Source organism: Gorilla gorilla, chromosome 11 (genome assembly GCF_029281585.2).
Source record: "Gorilla gorilla gorilla isolate KB3781 chromosome 11, NHGRI_mGorGor1-v2.1_pri, whole genome shotgun sequence".
In the NCBI taxonomy this organism is placed as follows: Eukaryota; Metazoa; Chordata; class Mammalia; order Primates; family Hominidae; genus Gorilla; species Gorilla gorilla.
Window position 1 is genome coordinate 136,237,248 of NC_073235.2, and position 22,574 is coordinate 136,259,821.

The following is a 22,574-nucleotide window of genomic DNA, read 5'->3' on the forward strand; positions in this document are numbered from 1 at the left end:
ATATCACCTTTCCAGGTTACTGTGCCAACTCACATATGAAGATGACACAGAGAGCAAGCAAATGAATACTCTCACCCCCACCCAACACCGAAAACTTGAAAAGAAGGCATCACTTGTTAAATTAGTCAAAGCCAAAGACGGCTAATCTCCTCCATTCCTGAGTGAAGAATTCTGGCCTACACAAAGGGCACAACAACCATCTAAACAATTCTGCTTAATATATATGAAGAGCACTTTTCTCAGAAAGCAAGTTGATGAGCATGTCAGCCTAGGAATTTTTACTCAAAAGAGCAAGACTAATTTGCGGAATTAGCAATGTTGAGGGAAATGTAGCCCTGACTCTAGCACACACTCATCTTCTAGTTGCTTGAAAGGAATGTCTCCCATTGCAAATTTATAAAGGTGCATTACCAGTTTACTTAATAGATTACCACGGCTTTGCTCTTTAAGTTTCTAGATCTGAAAGTCTGACCACTGTGGCAAGGTCACCAAAATAATATCACCATAAAAGTCATTCCTATCTAGTCATTCTCTATAATACCATAAGGTATTTTCTTAAAAAGAAATTTCTTATTTACAAGTGATTAGTTTGCTATGAATTAAGTTTTCTAGCCTCTTGTCAGCAGCTTCCTTCTAAGAGAATAGTTAATAGGCATATACACTTAAAACACCAAAACACACAGACTGGAGTGTACCTCACACTTACAAAGCGAATAAGATCCTTTCCATTTAAAATATCCCCCTAGACTAGGTTCAGATTCCCATATCTGCCTGTATCAACAGTGCCAGAATTGGCTCAGAAATAAATTTCTAATGAAAAAGTTCAGAAATATTAGACAACTTTAGAAATCCTGACACTGATCTAGTATTTAAAAAACTTCAAATCAACTAAGGTTAAAAGGGAAATTGCTTTGCTTTTCTTAGCAGAAGAAAATTGAAAGAAAGCTAATAGTTTTGGTAATAGGATTTTTCAGAAAATTCATTTAACTAATTTCTGGGAAAAAACACAAAAAGCTAACATTTTCTATCTCCCTTTTCCTTGATCAGAAAGTAGTGTGGAGCAGAAGGGTGATTAGGAGAAAAAAACCCTAGATGAAGAGTAGGGAGACCAGGGACAGAGTCCCAGCTCCATCAACTAGATTTAGGACCACAGGCAAGACACTGAGTCTCTTTAAATCACACTGCCTCGTCTTCAAAATGGGGCTAATGTGTCTTCATGAGATTAAAGAACGAAATCACATGATTTATATGAAAGCAGTGTAAGTAAAATAAAGAACACTGCTGTTGCTCTCATCATTAAAACATACCTAGAAAAATGACTTGGAGACTACAGCACTGTTTTTACTCTAGACTAGCAGATACTTTCCTTCACTTAAGAATATTATTAATAAATACTGTTCTATACTACAGGGTAGAAAGTTAGTTGCTTTTATTTGTTCAGTAGTTCTCAGTTTTACATAACATGCTCATCTTTATCTTTTCACTCTCTTTGAAAGGCAATTTGCTTTCATTTATTTTCTAAAAAAGAGACAACTTTATACTCTTTCTTCCCCTCAAATAAAATGTACCAGGCCTGATTGTCCACCTGAAAAGCTGCTGGTAGGAGCTGTGGAGAAAAGCCTCTCTAAAAGACTTAGGAGAGAAGATTTGGGTCATCCCTCTATGAAGTGGCAGATGTCAGATCTTCCTAAGCAGCTTTGAAAAATAAAGTTGTATCCTAAACAGAATGAAATGGAGAGTCTAGCTGGAGATGGTGCTTGATGTCTGAATTAAGAGGAAGTAAGGCAATATTACCTGAAATATTGACTGCCGGAGATCTCCTAAAGTTTTTCTTTTATCAAAGGTCAAATCCCACACGCTTTCTGTTTGAGAGACTACTGGGTGCAGAGCCCCATTGAAGAAATGATACTGAGGGCCCAGGTGAAGATGCAATTCAAAAGTATTGCTTGCAGAATCACATTCTGCCCTTTAAAGAGGCACAAAAATACATAAATACTGTGTTTTTATAACAGACACTGTGTTTTATCTCAAACCAAAGATATCTGGCTTATAATAAAGTTCTCCATCCCACCAAAGTAACAATTTTTCTTCTATGTGCCACAATTAGTCACTTTAATTTTTCAGTCAATAGCAAAAATTCAGTTCTGTCACCATGAATTCCAAGAGAAAACTGTTTTAACATAGGCTGCAATGTTAACTCCATTTCTCTGAACAAAGGCTGACACTTGAAATCTTCTAATTCTGAGATTATATTATATTTATGAACAAAATGCTAGAGACATGCTTACATCATTATGTTAAGTAGCAGATTTACTTCCATGTCATCTATCATCCTTATTTCCATTAGATTTTGCACATTCTCCCATGATTTTTTTTTTTTTTTTTTTGAGACAGAGTCTTACTCTGTCGCCGAGGCTGGAGTGCAGTGCTGCGATCTTGGCTCACTGCAACCTCCACCTCCTAGGTTCAAGCGATTCTCCTGCCTCAGCCTCCTGAGTAGCTGGTATTACATGTGTGTGCCACCATGCCTGGCTAATTTTTGTATTTTTGGTAGAGATGGGGTTTCACCATGTTGACCAGGCTGGTCTTGAACTCCTGCTCTCAGGTGATCCATTTGCCTCAGCCTCCTAAAGTGCTGGGATTACAGGCGTGAGCCACTGCGACCGGCCCCATGAAATATTTGAAGCCAGTAGCATGAACCTCCCGAGACCACGTTATCCAGGCTAAAAGTCCTTGGCAGCAGCCTGGTGTTGGCTGCTCTTCTCTGAATCCACTCGGCTGACTCGAAGCCAGCGCGAAACACAGGTAGGGTCTGACCAATGTGGAGCTGGAATGAGGCTTATCACGCAACTCACGTACTTCAGGACACTTCAATGAACATGGTCAGAGAGCACAACCACATGAAAGACCTTAGTGCGGGTTGACGACAGCCCCTCAGGCTCTGCCTTTTATTTTTTTATTTTTATTTTTTTAAAATAACAACTGCTAGTCCAGACCACTTATGCAGGTTATTTTTTAGACTTAAGATATTTCACTCTGTTAAGTTTTAATCTTTTTGGTATCTTGGTTTTTGTTGTTTCTTTGCTCGTGTCATTCACTGTACTTTTTTCCCCAGCTCCAAGCCAATGATAAAAATGTCAAACACACCCTGTCATATAATCAGGCATTTGGGTCCACAAGGAGATCACGGTAACATCCATTTTCCTAACCCAATACCCTATTGACCCTAACAAAGCACAAATAAAGAAGCAGTTCAGAGTCAAAGGTGAGGCCCCAAAAGAGAATGCTGAGATCATAAAGTTCTCACAAACCATCTCTTTAAGTAAGAATCCATTATAGGCTTTCCCCCAAGATGAGCATTGCATTCAATAGGTTATAGCATCCATATTTCCCTCCTTTTGAAAATCTGCCCACCACTGATCCTCTCTCACTACATGCCAGTTCGCTACAACTACTTACCTATGAGGGGTGATTTTCATGGCAGGCTCTCTTTGGACCCAAGGAAATAATCTGGCCAGGCCAGGATACAATTCATTCAGCCCAACTATGTGCTCACTGATTTCTCTACTCTTCTTAGGCTTCGATCCCTACTTAGCAATGGCTGTTTTATATGTCACCATTTAATTCACTCTCACACATAAGGGATAATTTCAGAGTTAAAGTTACCCTCACTATAAAAATTCAGCAGCCAAACAGACACTTCCATTAACAAGTTGACTATTTTTTTTCTTTTTAATTTTCATTATTGAATGCTTAAGGCCTAAATTAGATCTTTATTCTCCGGAATACTAGTCAAACTCTAAAAGCAATTTAAAATTACCTTTTGGTTTGCAGTTCAATGTTAGCTGCATCCATTTCATTCAGTAAATGACATGGAACCCCATATCTTGGATTAGCTCGAGCTGTGAACAAAATTTTTCATTAACTTGTGTTGGCTAAATGAAATCTGGTTGCTGGAAGAGGTAGCATGAAGACTAGAAAGGACTGTCCTGGGAGCTAGGAAAGCTGCTATTAATTAGCTGTGTGAATACGAATTTTCTCAGGATCTCAGTTTTCCCATCTGAAAAATGAAAAAGTTAGAACAAATGAAAAGTAAATATTTCTTTAAGACAAGCTAGAAGAATTCCATTTTTTCAACTCTTTTAAGTATACTTTTTGTCATGTCTCTTTTTTTTTTTATTTTTATTTATTTATTTATTTATTTTTTTATTATACTTTATGTAACTAACCTGCACAATGAGCACATGTACCCTAAAACTTAAAGTATACTTTTTAAAAAGAACACCCAGATTTTCATCTTTTTTTTTTCCTTTTTTTTTTTTTTTTTTGAGACGGAGTCTCACTTTGTCGCCCAGGCTGGAGCACAGTGGCGCAATCTCAGCTCACTCTGCCTCCCAGGTTCAAGCAATTCTCGTGCCTCAGCCTCTGAGTAGCTGGGATTACAGGCTCCTGCCACCACGCCTGGCTAATTTTTGTATTTTTAGCAGAGACAGGGTTTCGCCATGTTGCCCAGGCTGGTTTTGAACTCCTGGCCTCAAGTGATCTGCCCGCCTCAGCCTCCCAAAGTGCTGAGATTAAAGGCATAAGCCACCACGCCTGGCCTCAGATTTTCATCTTGATTACAAATACAATAAATGACTACTGTAAAAATTCTGGAATTTTTTTAAGTGTAAAAGAAATAGATACTGCTCATAATTTCACTCCCAAGACACACACACACACACACACACACACACACACACAGGCACACACACAAACACACACAATTTTAAAAACTGGGATCATATTCAACAAATCTATTTTCATTTCATACACTGTATTTTCCAAAGTCTTAAATAAATGATTACATAGTAGTCCATTCTATAAGGAGCATAATTAACCTAACCAATCTTTTTCTGTTAGACATTAAGGTGATTTCCAATTAATCACTATTTTAAAATAGTAGGAACAATAAACATCTTTGAGCATCAACATTCATATACAGCTCTGATTACTTTAAGCCAAACTTGTGAAAGTAGTATTACTGGTTTAAAGGGTATGACAGTTTCAAGGCTTTCAAATACACATACTCAAACTGATCGTATTCCATACCTACCAGCTCTGGAGGAAATGTCAATTGTTGGAACCCAAGAGTCATAGAAATAGTATCTGATTTGGTGGGGCATCTCACTAATGTTCATCTCATTGCCATTCTTCTTCTTCTTTTTTTTTGATTACAGGTTAAATTGAAAATTTTTTGAAACACAGGAATCTTCTTCTTGTAAATTGCTTATTTATATCATTTCCCCAATTTACTACTGAGCACAATGAAATATATGTAAGTGCACTCTACAGATAGGGGAAATTAATTTGTCATATGTTTTACTGTTTTCCATTAGCTTGTCATTTGCCTTTTAATTCTGTTTTAAGGGTTATATCACTTTGCCCTAGTTTTTTCTTTCTTTGCTTTTATGCTCGGAAAGGTTTTCTTTACCTTAAGATCAAATATTTATATTTTACACATTTTACGATTCCTTTTTTACACAAATATTAAAGGAACTATAATTTCATTTAAGTGATTTGTATAACAAAGAAAAATGGCTTAGTTATTTCCCTAGCAAATAACCAACTTCCCAGTTGTATTTATTGAGTAATTCATTCCCTTCCTTCCCCAAAATATCTGAAGAGCTACCTTACAATGGATTAAAACACAAATATGCTTAGATCAACTCCTGGGTTTACTGCTCTTTTTCAATGATCTGTCTACCTTTTTGCATTACCGCTACACTGTCTTCATTGCTATAACTTTATAAATATGTTTTTACTGATACAGCAAATTCTCCCTCAGTCATCTCTTCTTCGGTTTTTATTACTTTATTTCTCCAGGTGAGTTTTAGAATCATTTTATAAATTCTATCCCTTCATTCCCAAAAGAGTACACCTAGATTTTTTGTTGGATCTTTGTTCAATTCCTAAGCTAACAAGAAAACTGTCATTGAGTACATATTCCAATTACGTACACACTAAAATTCAATTCTGTGAAAAAGACTAATATTCCATTTGAAGATATTTTTTCTGATAGTATATATTTCTATAACTGTGAATTCTGATACACAATATTTTTACCAGAACCATTTCCATATCTTTTTTTCCTCCCAGAAAAATACAAAGCCTTTTTCATTAACAGCATAGTTATGTAACTGTTTTAGATCTGGAAAGTTAATTTCCTTTGATTCACATGCAAATTAGTAACTGCTTTATTCTTATTCTTTATAAAAATGATGGCTATTCTCATCTCTAAGAACAATATTCTCATCTCTAATAATAGATATGTCTCAATCTATAAAGCTTTTCTCATTGGAGTTTTTAACTTTTGAGCGGACTTTGAGAAGTGATCGAAAAATCTTACTAGGCCTCATGCCTGTAATCCCAGTGAGGCAGGAGAATAGGGTCTGGAGACAGGGAACCTAAGGCTGTTGTTTCACACCGACTTCCTAGAACTAAATTGAAAGGAACACCCTAACTTTCCATGCCTAAGTAACAGAAGGACCAGAAGCTACTTCCTTTGACCTTTTCTGCGCACACATAGGAAACTGGCTGACCCCAACGAATCAGACAGTGGGTGGAGTCTTCGTTTGCAACTCTGTAACAATTTCAGCCTCTGAATGGTTGCTGTTGGCAACAAATAAGACTGAGCAACAAATCAGACTGATTGCCGGTAGGGTCTTCGTTTGCATCTTTGCAACTTCACTCCAGCCTCTGAATGGGTGTTGCCTCAGCCAATCAGACTGATTGCCAGCTATGTCTTCGTTTGCAAATAAGTATAACGTTGTAATTTCACCCTAGCCTCTGATTGGTTGCTTTCTGCAACCAATCAGATGTTTGCACATGAGAGTGACCTTTGTGACTTCACTTCAGCCTCTGGTTGGCTGCTTTCTGCAACCAATCAGACTGATTGCGGGCTACCAATTCATTTACATGAGGTGAGCATGAAGTGGCCAATGGGAAACTTCTAGGGGATATTTGGACCGGAGAAGATTCTGTATCTGGGCCCTTGAGCTGCTGCTCAGGCTGCTCCCACACTGTGGAGTGTACTTTTGTTTTCCATACATCTCTGCTTTTGGTCTTTTGTTGCTTCATTCTTTGCTTTGCTGGGCGTTTTCTCTAATTCTTTGTTCGAAATGCCAAGAACCTGGACAACTTGCACTCATGACCCTCTACCGATGACACCAGCATTTTGGGAGGCTGAGGTGTGAGCATCATCTGAGGCCAAGACCAACCTGGGCAATACAGCGAGACCCTGTCTCTAAAAAAATGAAAAAAATTAGCCAGGTGTGGCAGCATGTACTTGTAGGCCTAGCTACTAAGGGAAGAGAATCACTTGAGCCCAGGAATTAGAGGCTGCAGTGAACAATCATGCCACTGCACTCCAGCCTGGACGAGAGAGTGAGGCTGCATCTCTAAAAATAAATAAATGAATAAATAAACAAAAAGTCTTATTGAGAAACAGGAAAATAAAGGAGAAGATATGAAAAGATATAAATAAAGGATAAATAATAGAAATAAAAGATATAAATAAGCAGAAAATAAAGGAGAAGTTATAAAAGAATCAGGAAAATAAAGGAGAAGATATAAAAATAAGACCAGGGCCACTTAAAATTCAAAGGCAACATATGGCTGAATGACAGAGCCAAGTCTGAGCACATGGCAATCGCACTCAAGTTTGCCAACACAAGAAGGTTTTATGCTATCCAAGGAAATCCAATTTTGAAAATGTAATGATGATCTTACATTATTACAGGGTAGAAAATTAAAGAGAAGTATATAATCTTTATAAAATGTCAAATTATTAGATTTCATTTGGCATAATATAGTTCTTGTTAGCTTTAAAATATTTAAAAATGTTCCAAGAGTAAACCTTTTTTTAAAAGAATAAAAATTCAAACAGCATTCCATGTTTATCTTCTAAAGCCATTAACTGAAACAAATGGGAACATTTTTCTTTCCATACCTTCAGGGGGTCTCTGCAACTGGGATTTCCGATAAAACAACATGTAGGCACTTTCTTTACCCTGGAATTGCTGTTCAATATCCTTTTCCCTGATTGGCTGGACTTTAGAATCATTTATATCAAACCAGTGGGGACAGGAGATGCTATTGTTTAAACCTGGGGATTCTGGAGGAAGCATCTTGAAAATTTGCTGGTCATTCCTTTGGAAATCAGACTCAGCCTGGAGAGAACTATTCTTCAAGAGACGAACTGTACTTTCATCTGAACTGAGTAGAAATATCTGAGAATGGAGCTGTAAGAACTACACAGAAACAAAAAAACAAATGCTAAGTTAATTATTTAAACAAAAATCAGATGTGATTAAAAAATGTTTTCTTCCTTTCTGTGATTAGATCATTTAACTTCATCTTTATTTCTGACCTGGCCAGCTACGGGGGAAAATCCATCTGGTATCATAAAACATTTAATAAAACCACAGTGCTCTGTTAAATAGTCTGATAGTGACATCCAGGGAGGAGGTCGCTATGCCACAATCTAAAAAGCATTTTGATTACACCTCACTAGTGCTGTTTAAAAAAGTATTTAACTGGAACAGATTAGGTAGAACAAACACTTTTGAAATATTTAAAAGCAATCTAAACAAGGCACAAAACAAAGGCAATCACACAGTGTACCACCATAAAAGATAATTTGAAAACCCAGACAGACTCTGTTGGGATAAGGTAGTAATTATCAACCTAAATTATCTTTTAACCTGAACTAAAGTGAATGTTGTCTGTTCTAAAAGCTGGCAGACAAGCTCAGAAAATCAAAGCATAGTAAGGGTTAAGTCACAATCCCAAAGTTCTTGCTAAAGGATTAAGAAGAAAAAAATCTCTTTCTCCATTGCCTGTCTCTACCTCCCCATCCCCTAGGCCCCTATCCTCTCACTCTTTAACCTCTGTCTGGCCTTGAGTCTCTTTCTTTTCTCTCAGCCTAATTTACTTTATATAGAAAATTACTTGGGAGTTAAATTTGACACTTGGGTACTTCATCAATCACCCTGGAAAGGTGATTTGCTAATTTTTCTCTTGGAAAGAAAGTAATCTGTGGTAATGTCAACTCTCTAATCAAAAGTATTATTTTATCAACAAACAGAAGAGTGTAGGGCATAACCCAAAGACAACATTGTTAACATTGTGTATGAGAACAGAGGGTAAAATAGCCTTGTAGCTAATTTGTTTAAGGTACAAAAAAGTATCAACAACTTGAAAGCTTTGAGTAATGAACTTTCTTTTCATTTTTTGTTCTTTGGGTTTTTAAGTAATGAACTTTCTATACAGCCACGTTTTTCTTTGTTTGATAGTTGAGAATTAACTCTTTTAAGCCTCAAACATCAGTGCAGTCTAGTCCCATTAATGACAAAGAAATTTTCTTCGACTAATCTTCCTAATAAAAATGATAAACTCTAGGCAAAAAAGGAAAACAACTGTTGGCAAAGGAACCCAAAGTAGGCATAAAGTGAAGATATAATACTTCAAAGAAGGGAAGCAAACCAGGTGAGTTCTGCACTCACCTACCTACTACCCAGTTTGTAGCAGTGCATGATGGAACAGATTTCAAGAAAAGGCAAGAGTCTTACTGGGCTGAGGGGACAGAATCTGAGAATACCAGAGAGGCGAGATCCCACGAACAAGCCCCAGTTCTGTATCAAATCCCCCTAAATCCTTGGCTAACTCCTAAATGGTAGAATGGACAGCTCAAAGAGCCCAGCAGAGAGTATCAGTTAGGAGGTTAGATATCTGAGCAGGGCTGCCTGATGCCAAGAAGAAAGAGCAAGGAGTTCAAGTCCTACCAAATTAGAAAGAGATAGCAAACTTTTTCTTAAAGAGCCAGATGGTAAATATTTTAGAAGCAAAACTGAGAACATTACTTAGTACTCACTTCACCTTTTAAAAAGTAACCATTTAAAAATGTAAGGCATGTTCTTAGCTCAAGACTATAAGAACAGGCAGCAGGCCACATTTTGCCCACAGGCTGAGCCCTACTGTAAGAGAAAGGACCATGACCCAGGGCTAAGCTATTCCCTAGAACTAAAGCCAAAATTGTAACAGACCCACCCTAAAGCCCAAAATTTAACTTCCACAGAATCTAAAAGATTCAAAGGTAATTTGAGGGCTTGTTAGAATGCAATGCAAAGCTCTTCAGAGAAAAATAACATAATCTAGACTCTCCACAACACATCATCCACAATATGAGATTATATGGAGCAGGGGGGCAAGACATGGGGAGATGATGGTCAAAGGATAGAAAGCCTCAATTCAATGGTAGGAATAAGTTGTTTTTCTTAAAAAATCTATTGCACAGTATGGTAAATACAGAAAATAATAACATACTATACATTTCAAAATTGCTGAGAATAAACTTCACCACAAAAAATAAGTATTTGAGATGATGGATATGTTCATTAGATTTTTCTGTATTGTATTTGCAAATTAAAACATCAATCTGTACCCTTATAAATATATACAACTAAAATTTATCAATTTGTAATTAAAAAATAAAAATTTATATTGAAAAGATTATATGACATGCAAAGAAACAGGACAATGTTATTCATAATCAACAGATGGAATGGTCAATTCAAAAGAGAATAAGAGTCAACAGAATCAAATTCAGAATTAATCTAGCTACTATAATAGCAAACAGCTATTATAAATATGTTAAAGAATTTAAAGGAAAAGATGAATAGAATGGGTAAAGAGAAGGGGAATTTCAGCAGAGAAATGTACACTTTAAATAAGAGCTAAGTGGAAAGACTGCAACTAAAAAGTATGATATCTGAAACGTATAGCTCATTTGTTGGTCTTAACAGAAGAGTGGCTCAGTGGAAGAAAAAATTAGCAAAGCTGAGGACAGATCACTGGAAATTGTCCAAATTGAAATAGGAGAAGAAAAAAATTAAAGAACAAAACACCAGTGTGGCCAACATGGCAAAACCCTCATCTCTACAAAAAAATACAAAAAATTAGCTGGGTATGGTGAAACATGCCAGTAATCTCAGCTACTCGGGAGGCTGAGGCTGAGGCTGGAGGACTGCTTGAGCCTGAGAGGCAGAGATTGCAGTGAGCTGAGATTGTGCCACTTCACTTCAGCCTGGGCAACAGAGTGAGATCCTGTCTCAAACAAAACAAAACAAAAGCCCCCAGAACATCCAAGACCTGAGAGGAAATATCAAATGGTCGAATACATACAGTTGGTCCTCAGTATCTGCAGTTTCCAAATCCACAGATTCAACCAACCATGAATCAAAAACATTAAAATAAATAAACAACAGTATAATAGTGAAAAATAATAAAAACTTAAAAATACAGTACAACAACTATTTACATAGCATTTATATTGTATTAGGTTTTTTTGTTTCCTTTTTTTTCTTTTGGAGACAGGGTCTCATCCTGTTGCCCAGTCTGCAGTGCAGTGCAGTGCATGATCATAGCTCACTGCAGCCTCAGACTCTTGGGCTTAAGCAATCCTCCACCCCAGCTTCCCAAATAGCTGGGACTACATGTGCGCACCACCGCCTCCAGCTAATTTTTACATTTTTTGTACAGATGGGGTCTTGCTATGTTGCCAGGACTGGTCTTAAATTCCTGGGCTCAAGCAATCCTCTTGCCTAGACCTCCCTTTTGCTGGGATTACAGGTGTGAGCCACCACGTCCAGCCTATGTTAGGTATTACACATAATCTAGTGATAGTTTAAAGAACAGAGGAGGATGTGACTAGGCCGTATGCAAATACTATGCCATTTCATGAAAGAGACTTGAGCATCTGCAGATTTGGGTGTCATCTGGGGATTCTAGAACCAATCCCCCATAGATATGGAAGGATATAGTTAGACTCCCAGAAAAAGAAAGAGAGATGAGGCAGAAAAAGAAATTGAAGAAATAATGGCCAAAATTTTTCCAAAATTTTAAAAAAGACTTTGGACCACAGATATTAAAAATACTTAGCAATAGAATGAAAATAAACACAAGGAACACAATACCTAAATACATTATTGTCAAACTGCTGAAAACCAAAGATAAAAAGAAAATCTTAAAAGTAGACCAAGAAAAAGAAACATTACATTTAAGAGAATGAAATAAAAAATGACAGTTGGCTTCTCATCCAACATACTGGAAGCCAGAACACAATGGGCCTCTTTAAAACACTGAGAAAAACACAAAAATGATTAACTTATAATTCTGTATCTATCAAAAATATCACTAAAAAATGGAGGTAAAATAAATATTTTCAGACAAAATCTGAAAGCATTTTTCACCTGCAATTCTGAACTTCAAGAAATGCTAAAGGAAACTCTCTAGGTTGAAGGGAAATGATATTAAATGCAAACCTGGATAAATAATGAGCAGTAAACTCCAGAAAAGATAAATACGAAACACTATTCTTTCCTTAATTCCTTTAAAAGTCACTAAAGTGTTTAAGCAGAAGTAGTAACATATAGTGGAATTTACATTATATGTAATGGTAAAATATAAGAAGGCAATAGTAGGAAAAATGGGAATGGGAAAATGAAATTATACTATTGTAAGCATCTTACAGTATACATAAAGTGGTATAATATTAATTTGTAATTTATCATGTTAATTTATATATAGTGTAATCGCTAGATGAAATTAAATAAATAGATTAAAAAGCCAACAAAAAAGCTAAAAATGGGACACTAAAAATTTATTAATCCAAAAGAAGGCAGGAAAGGAAGAAGAAAATAACAAAGAATAGAGGAGAAATAGAAAACAAATAGCCAGATGAGAGATTCAAACCCAGCCATATCAATTATGTTAATGTAAATAACTAAACATTCTAATAAAAAGGAAGAGACTGTCAAACTCTCTGTCATCTGACAGAAAACAGAAGAGCAGAGAAAATCAACACAGGCAAAGTCGTTTTCTTGAAAAGTTTAATAAACTTGATAAACCCCAGCAATGAAAAAGAAAGCTAAAAAAAGACAAATTATCAATATCAGAAATGAAAAAGGAAACATAAGTTTATATTCTACAGACACTAAACGGATAATAAGGTGAGATTTTAAACAACTTTATGCCAACAAATTTGACACCTCAGATAAATGAACAAATTCCTTAAAAACCATAATTTTCCAAAATAAACAAGATCCAACTTCATACTGAGACACACATGTATAAGAAAGCTTATATGGCTACATTAATACCAGACAAGGTAGATTTCAAGACAAGGAATATTAGCAGAGATAAAGACAAGCATTTCTGGCGTGGTGGCTCATGCCTGTAATCCCAGCACTTTGGGAGGCCAAGGTGGGAGGATCTCTTGAGGCCAGAAGTTCGAGACCAGCCTGGGCAACATACGGAGACACCATCTCCACAAAATGAAAAATAAAAAAAAGAACACATAGCCAGATGTGGCCAGGTGTGCCTGTGGTCGCAATTACTCAGGAGGTTGAGCCAGGAGGATCACGTGGGCCCAGGAGGTCAAGGCTGCAGTGAGCTGTGACTGTGCTCCTACGCTTCAGTCTGAGTGACAGAGCAAAACTCTGTCTCAAAAAAAAGGCAAGCATTTCACGCCAGGAGGCAATAACAATCCTAAATGTGTATGTACCTAATAATATAGCTTCCAGAAGATACATGAAGCAAAAACTGTCAAAACTTTTTTTTAAAAAAAATGAGACAAATCCACAATTATAGTTGGGCGATTTAAAAACTCCTCAGTAATTAACAGAAAAGGCAAAAAAAAAAAATAATAATAAGAATAGAGAAAAAACAAAGAACACAATCAATTTGACCTAGTTGTCACTTGTGAAATGCTACATCCAATAACTGCAGAAAACAACTTCTTTAGTGAACACAGAACACTGAGCAGGATAGACAACACTCTGAACCGTAAAATAAGTGCTAAGAAATTCAAAAGAACTGAACTCATATAGAGTATGTTCTCAAAGTACAATGAAATTAATTAGAAATCAATTTACTGACATAACAAAAAGATAACTAGAAACCCCCTAAATATTTGGAAATTGACCAACACACCTCCAAATAACTCAAGAGCCAAAGAAAAAATAAGAGAAATTAGAAAATATTTCAAACTGAATGAAAATGAAAGCCTGTTGAATATAACTGACTATATTCAACAATATAACTATAATCAACAATATAATTTGTTGAATATAACTAGTGCTTGGAAGAAAATTTATAGCTTTAAAAGTATTAGAAGGTTTAAAAAAAAAACTGAGTTACCAACCCAAGTAGCTAGAAAAAGATGACCAAATTAAGTCCCAAGAAGTAGAAGAAAATACTTTAAAATAAGAACAGATATCAATGAAATAGAAAATAGAAAAGCAATAGAGAAAATAAATAGCATTGCATCAAATTATATCTAAGGCAAAAGCTGGTTTCTTGAAAAGGAAAAAATTAACTTGATGGCCAGGCGGATCACTTGAGTCCAGGAGTTTGAGACCAGCCTGGGTGACATGGCAAAACCCTGTCTCTACAAAAATTAGCTAGGTGCAGTATCACATGCCTGTAGTCCCAGCTACTCAGGAGGCTGAGGCAGGAGAATCACTGGAGCCTGGGAGGTGGAGGTTGCAGTGAGCTGAGGTCATGCCGCTGCACTCCAGCCTGGGCAACAGAGTGGACCTCAACTCAAAAAAAAAAAACAAAACAAAAAAAAAACAAAAAAACTTGATAACCCCCAAGCAACACTGATGAAAAAAGGTGAGAAAATAAAAATTATTAACATCAGAAATGAAAATGGAGCATAGCTTCAGGTTCTACAGACACTAAAAGGATAATGAGATATTTTGAACAAGTTTATGCCAATAAATTTGATACCATAGATAAAAAGGCAAATTCCCTTACTAGAATTTTGTGTAAAAAATCAAGTGAAATCTGGGTGAATACCTGAAGACATTTCTCTAAGTAAAATGATAAGCTTTAGGGTATGAACTCTGACATTTTTTAGGAGTCACTCCCCACTATTTTTGCTTACTTCTTGTTTCTATGATAAATAACTCAGTAAGTAATACTTAATAAGTAACTTAGTAGGATTCTAGCCATTATACAAATACGGTGATTTTATTTTCACCTATTTTAAATATCCTTCTGCAAAGGAATTCATGTTGTTGGGATCATAATGAAATTTCTTGGGACTAGGACTTCCCAAAACGATGCCATGTATTACCTTCCGCAGTGGTCCATGCTGTTTTCTGTACTTCTTGTTCCAAGATATTCCTATCTTTTTCAAAAGTTTCTGGCCCAGCTGATCAACAGGAATTAGATTATTCTCCTCCTTATGAGAGAAACACAGTCACTCAAGAAAATCTGATGAGAAATAATTGCATACTTACAAATTCAAAGAGACCAACAGGATTATACCTAATTAAATATGCCTAGAACAGCAAACACGTAAGTTGATTCCATCATAATTATTTTATTATAAAAAGTTTTTTAAAAACTGGTTAAGCCTCAGTTGAGAAAACTTGGATTTTTGCCATTTTCTATGTGCCACAGTTTAACCATTTGAAGAGCAATATCAAAAGTAGCTCAAGGTTTTGTAAATTCCCAACATTAAAAAGGAATTTTCCATTTAAATGTGTAAATTACTGATATTAAACAAGACTTTTGGAAGAAATACGTAAGTGCAAAAACAAAGATGATTAATGTCTTATCTAAATGTTTTGAAGTATAAACAAGTTCTAAAAGGGGGTGAGATGTAGCGGTGACAGACTGAATTGTATCTCCCCAAAATTCACATGTTGAATTCTTAACCTACAATATTTCAGAATGTGACCACATTTGGAGATTAGACCTTTAAAGAGGTGATTAAGGTAAAACGAGGCTGTTTTCCATTTTAGAGTAGGCCCTAAGTAAATCTGATTGGCATTATCATAAGAAGACGAAGTTTGGACAAAGTGACACCAGGGAAGCACACACACAGAAGAAACACCATGTGAGGACACAGGAAGAAGACAGCCATCTACAAGCCAAGGAGAGAGGCCTCAGAAGAAACCAAAACTGCCAACACCTTAATCTTGGACTTCCAGCCTTCAAAACTGTCAGAAAATACATTTCTCTCATCTAAGCCATGCAGTCTGTGGCATTTTGTCATGGCAGCCCTAGTAAATTCATACAATAGTCATAGATCAATATAATTAAAGTACTCGACCCAGGTCCCTAGCAGGAATTATAACAAATCATTTATTAAGGATGAATGAATAAATGAAAGAAGACCTCACATCTTTAAAACAGCATATTAAACAAACTTTAAAAGTCATCTACTTGAGATATTATCAGTGAGTGCTAGGAATGAAAAAGGGGACACACTTTCAGGTCACATAGACATTAAAACGATAATACGGAAATGCAATAAATTGCAAAATAGCATTTAGTAAAGCTCAATTTGGTTTAAAATGACAATAATAGCCAAAAAAGTCATAACCCAATTCCAATATACATATACAAACATAAAGAAAACAGAACACAAAGAATATATATCAAAGTGTTAACAATAACTGTCAGTATCTGGCCTACTTATACTTTTTATCTTTTTTATATATTTTCTGTTTTTTTCTTGAATTTTCTACCATGAATATGTATTTCATTCATAACCAGAAAATCCCCACAAAAATCATTAAAATATAGATACAGAGAATGTCCTTAAGGAAAGACTATGAATGGTAATAATATCACATCTAGCAATTAAACCGCATATATTCTTACATATATACACACATGCACACATACACACAATACATACCATACATACAAATACATACACACACATACTATACCTCTAATAAGATTGCTTTTAGAATCATCAGTGGATGATCAATCTCTTCTTCACTCTGGAGATCTTTCAGATTCACATCTGGTTTACTTTTTTCCTCCTAGGAAGGAAAACAGTATGAGTTTCTATCACTAACCCCTTAAAAAGTAACAAAATAGGAATGTTGGCCAGGCACAGTAGCTCACACCTGTAATCCCAGCAATTTGGGAGGCCGAGGCAGAGGGACTGCTTGAGCCAGGAGTTCAAGACCAGCCTGGGCAACATAGAGAGACCAGGACACTCTACAAAAAGATAAAAAAAATTAGCCAGGAAGTTGAGGCAGGAGGACTGCTTGAGCCCAGGAGGTCAAGGCTGCAGTAGGCCATGATTGCGCCACTGCACTTCAGCATGGATGACACAGAGCAAGACGTTGTCAAAAAAAAAAAAAAAAAGGTTTCAAGATGATGAAACGGTGGTAAAAACATCACAATAATCTGCACATGCTTGGAATGAGGCAGACCTGGCTTTGAATTCCAGCTCCTGGTTGAGCAATCCTGGACAATTTACTTCATCTCTCTGGCTTTAGTTGTACATTGGGAATATGAAACAAGTAAAGCTTCTAGCACAATACATACAGTGGGTTCCAATATTTTCCAGCTTAGCACTACTTTAGCTACATTTTACATAATTTGATATGTTGAGTTTTCATTCAAATTCAGTTCAAAGTATTTTCTGGTCTTCATCCCATATGGTCTCATTCACTTGTGTTGACCTAAGGAAATTCTACTCATCTTTGCAGGCCAGGCTCAGCTTAAATACTCCTTTCTATTTCCTGATCATCCAAGTTTTCACCCCATTTTATGAAGGTATTGGGGAACATGTCAAAATTCCCCAGTAAGTTATTTTCATTGCCTTTTATTTCCATACATGCCATCTTGCAGAAGTATTTTAAATGGACTTAAAACCAGAAATACAGATAGTCCTAAACAATGCAAGCCAAAAATAAATAATCAATAAGTGATGGAAAAATATGGCAGGCCAGATACAACCATCCTGCTACAAAATTACTAAAAATGCTAGATAAAGTAAAACCAAAACAAATAAAAACATCTTAAACACACCATGAGCTTGCAAGAACATCAGGGAAAACTCTTCTGAGGTCAAAAAGTGAAATGGGAATGTGGGGAAGAAATCCAAAGATGAGGCCTCCAGATGTGCAACTGCTATGGCCAGAGTAGTTAGGTTCCCCCAAAATTCATACGTTGAAACCTAATCACCAATGCAATAGTATTAAGAGGTGGGGTCTTCAGGAGATAATTAGGTCACAAAAGATGAGCCCTCATGAATGGGAGTAGCGCCTTTATAAAAAAGGCCTGAAGGAGTTTTGTGTGTCCTTTCTGCCATGTGAGGACACAGCAAGAAAGTGTCATCTATGAAGCAGAGCAAGTCCTCACAGACACAAAATCTGCTGGTGCCTTAATCTTGACTTCCCAGCCTCCAGAACTGTGAGCAATAAATTTCTGTTGTTTACAAATTACCCAGCCTAAGTGTTGTGATAGAGCAGCCTGAACCTGAATGGACTAAGACACCGATCTTGCTGACACTGAACTTCCATTTTGATGCCCATACAGGACAGAGTTGGGGAGAGAAAGCCTAGGCCTACCCAAAGGAGGGAGTAGAGGGACTGGTCTTTCAAACAACAATCAATTCTCCAATTCTCTGACATCAACTAGGTGTCACACAATTGTATTCAATTCTGACACTATCAGGTGATAGCACAGACTCCGTAAGTTGAGGACTCAGTCCCGTAAGACTGTCCCCTACTTCAAACACCAACCACATACGGAGTCCCTAGGGTACTCACACTTCTGCCTGGCTGATTACAAATTCTAGGGTTCCCATCACCCCAACTGAGGTTCATAATTTTCTGGAACAACAGTAAGAACTCAGGAACTTATACTACACTTTATTACAAAGGATATAAATGCATAGCCAGATGGAGACAGACATAGGGCAAGGTCCAGAAGGGCCCAGAGTTCAGGAAACTCTTGTTTCCGTGGAGTCGCGGTGGCCACCCTCCCAGCATGAAAATGTGTTCACCAACCCAGAAATGCCCCAAACCTAATTTTTCAAGAGGTTTCACTGAAGTTTCATTACAGAGGCATGACCGATTAAATAAATCACTCGTCACTGGTGACTGAACTCAATTTCCTGTCTCTCTCCCCTCCCCAAGGTCAGGGAAGCAGGGCTGAAAGTTTCAACCCTCTAATAATGGGACTGGCTTCTCTGGCAACCAGCCTCCATCCTGAGGCATCTAAGAGTGACTTCATTAACATCAACTCAGGTTTGGTGGAAAGGGGCCCATTATGAATAGCAAAGGACACTCCTATCACTCAGGAAGTTCCAAGGAGCTCTGTGCTAGGAACAGGAACTGGAAAGGATGACCAAATATATACTTCTTAATATATCACAATGACAAAATCCGGCAAAAAGTTGGAATCCTTAAATGGCTATACCTTCAATATAACCACGACCTGGAAAAAAAATCCACCTTACAATAAAGGACAATGAGGAACTGGCTTGCCTTGACCTTGATACTGGATGAAGGGGGAAAAATGTCCTTTAATAATCACAAGTAGGTCCTCATGTGGGTTTGTGTCCCAAATTCATACTAGCTGTATTGCTCTAAAACCATCAAATTGATGTTGTTAAGGGCTGGTAGTGATCCCAGGCTTGTGTTAGAGACAAACACAAATCTTTCTTGGAAGAAGGCACTTTTAATTCAGTCCTCAAATTACTCCCGTAAATCAAGTTCTTAAAAAGCAAACAAACAAGCAAAGCAAGAAGCCTACAGTCCACAATACCAAAATCACAAGGAAATACAATCAGCAACATCAGAAGATATCCAAGTCAGACCTACAAAGTCTTCAGATGCTGCAATTATCAGAAAGAAAATAATAAAATAAGTATGTTTAAGGTGCTTGAAGAAATTTATGACAATGGAATAAGAGATTTAAAAATGACAGGAGGGAAGAGGCAAACCGGCATTGTAGAGATGATGCTTGAGCCTATGAGCCCAACATATGACAAGTTGATCCAGATGACATATAGGGTGGGCCCAGTCCTCCTCCACTCTGCCAGTGTCTGACCCTGGCCATGTTGGGACAGGCTGGTCCAGTCATAGAGCTGCCAATTGGGTGCTGCCATGGAGCCTTCTTTGCCCCACTTCCTCAAATGTGCAAGATGATGTTCCAAATGATGCCAACCATCTGTGAAGCCAAAGTCCCCCCAGGAAGCTGGTGGCATGGATCAGGCTCCTCTTTATAGCCAGATCTACATTCACATTTTGCAGTTAGTGGCCTCCATGCTAGAAGAAAGGGATCATCTTCCAGGCACACTAAAAGAGACTAAAATGTTGGCTTTAACCCAGAGAAAATTACACGAGATTGGTCCTGAAAACTACTCCTTACAGGCAGTACCTACTAAAGAACTCCATGTATGCAGGGCACAGCTCCTTCAAAGGGAAGAAGTAATTGCTGAACTGTAAGTGGAAAGAACACTACCTGGCTATGATTAGAATATTTGGGACCCTTTGTCTGTGGGCACAGGGGATCTGTCAGGATAATGGTAGTAAAGAGACAAGCACAGTGTCCACCAGATATATCTACTGCAGGTGAAATTCTTAAAGCACAAAATCATTATCTGAACATCATGAAGTTCTGGATGAAAAGCTAGTGATTCTTAAACAACAGAACAATAGGAAAAAAAAAATAACAAATGGGATGCTTGATAGCCATTAACAAGAAAACATAACCAAGCACAATATTCTATTGTTCTCTAAGTCCTGAGGAAGACCTTGCTAAGGTGTTAGAGCTTCAAAAATGGACAGGCAGTGCAGAGACTGAAGCCACATGAAGGAATGCCTGCCTGCCCTTTGAGTCATGTCAGAGAACTGGGAAGAGATCCTGATGCTGCTAGAAAGAAGCTGATCAATTCTGAAGAAATGAGCACAAAACTGCAAAAGAGACGTCCAGGAAACCACAACCCAAAAGAAATTCAAGGAAGAGAGAATCACTACTCTCAAAACATGCTGCCTCACCAGAGTGCGAAGCTGCCTTTGTACATGACCTCAGTGATAAACCTGAAGATGAAATTGCAAACAGATATTTTATGCACCAAAAAACTGAGGATAAATATTGCCAGCTAGAAAAATACCTCAAATCTTCAAACTGGCTGAGCAAAAACTGTAGCAGGCATCGAGGAATGTAGGGGCACACTCCCTGAGGTGGAACCTGGGCTGGCACAGAGGCTGGGAGCACTTCCTAAGACTGAAGAGAGACACGGCAATACTGAAAAAGGTCACAAAAGGTGGAGGCACAACTGGAAGAAAAGAGCCACGAACTGCAATGGGAATGGGCAAGGCAAAAAAAATGAACACCATAATAAACACTTACCAGACATGGACAAGCTTCGATCAGAATCTAATGAAAGGCTTCATCTTAAAGAGAGAGCAAAATAAAGCCTATTTGATAAGATAAGGGGAGTTTAAGGCGGAGTGAGAAGGCCACTTTCTTAAGGATTCTCTACTGTGGGAAACTAAAAATACAAGAAAGTAGTTCGAGGGAAGGTATAATAACACAATAAGGATTGGCTCAAATTAAACATGGTAACATTAAGGGCCGAAACACAGTAGATGAGGATAACAAGTGTTTAACTTCCTCTAATTGGGAAGGTGTCCGACAAGCTGGTATCTTGGCAAATGTGACACAAGCATTTGAGAGCAATGCTTGTACAGCTTTCCCAAGCCAGAATGGGAGTTCCATTCACTGCAGTAAGCAAAAGAAATGGAAGGCAAAGGATTTGGACAGGTAAAACAAAACTGTCTTTTTCCATAGATGACTTCAACATGAGTGTTTAGCAAGATTATTGGTTGTTAGCGTATAAATTGTTTAATATTTTATATATTTTAGTATATAAAATCAACATACTAAAGAAAGTTGCATTTCAATACACCAGCCACAAACACTCCAGAAAACACAAAATTTAGGCATAGATCATCTCCCTGGTAAACATGTTCCTGGTAGAACACAGTTTGACTTTTTTCATATCCAAACTTTACAGAACATATATCTCTCAATACGTTCCAAATACAACTGATAGAATGTCAGAAATACAGATGAACACTTTGAAAAGCTGGCTGAGTGTCATCAAAGGGACTGTGCATCTTGGATACTGCTGGCACCACGAGATGCCGTATTACAAGTAAATGTGGAGCAAGTATTCGTCAACAACAGCATTAACTTTCTGATAACAGGAAGCTATGCTTTAAGCATTTTACATCCTAACATTACGGTTTGTGACTTACTTATAGACGTTTTACTGTGTCTGGGGTTGATGTGTAATAGATTATAATTTCCTGGGAACTAGACACCGGTTAGCACTTTCCCTCAGAACATCTGAAAATTCTTTTTTTGAGAAATATTATAAAACTTTTTAATAAGACATTAAAGGGACTTTAGAAAATGAAAATGTATATCTTGTACACATATGAAGACACGAAATCCCACTGAGTATGTGTGTGTATATGTGTATGTGCACACACGTGTGCATCTGTGAGATTACTGACAAGGTGATTCTAGAAATGTACACAGAAGCATAAAAAATGAAGACAGGTCCCACACTCCTGAAGAATGACAGCATGTAGGGAGACTTGTCCTGCCAGAGATCAAGACTTATTACAAAGCTGTGGAAATTGACAATGTGGTATTTGCCCAGGAATAGAAAAAAATGAACAATGAAATAGAATAGA

The 22,574-nt window shown here is 37.2% G+C and overlaps 1 protein-coding gene across 14 annotated transcripts in view; it reads right to left on the reverse strand.

Annotated features, from left to right (window-relative positions):
* USP40 (ubiquitin specific peptidase 40) overlaps positions 1 to 22,574 on the reverse strand; it is a 91,719-nt gene that overhangs the window by 50,347 nt on the left and 18,798 nt on the right. For 13 of the 14 annotated variants that reach the window (XR_010129725.1, XR_010129726.1, XR_010129727.1 and 10 more), the window contains 5 exons: positions 16,791 to 16,886; positions 15,182 to 15,289; positions 7,991 to 8,291; positions 3,821 to 3,902; positions 1,795 to 1,966 (listed from right to left, as the gene is read on the reverse strand). Coding sequence is in view for 11 of the 14 variants with exons in the window: in XM_031008654.3 (XP_030864514.2) it covers positions 1,795 to 1,966; positions 3,821 to 3,902; positions 7,991 to 8,291; positions 15,182 to 15,289; positions 16,791 to 16,886 (759 nt within the window). In the remaining 3 variants the exon portion in view is untranslated. Of the gene's footprint in view, positions 1 to 1,794; positions 1,967 to 3,820; positions 3,903 to 7,990; positions 8,292 to 15,181; positions 15,290 to 16,790; positions 16,887 to 16,973; positions 17,062 to 22,574 lie in introns of those variants that run through there. The other variant, XM_063695297.1, reaches the window with a different exon arrangement.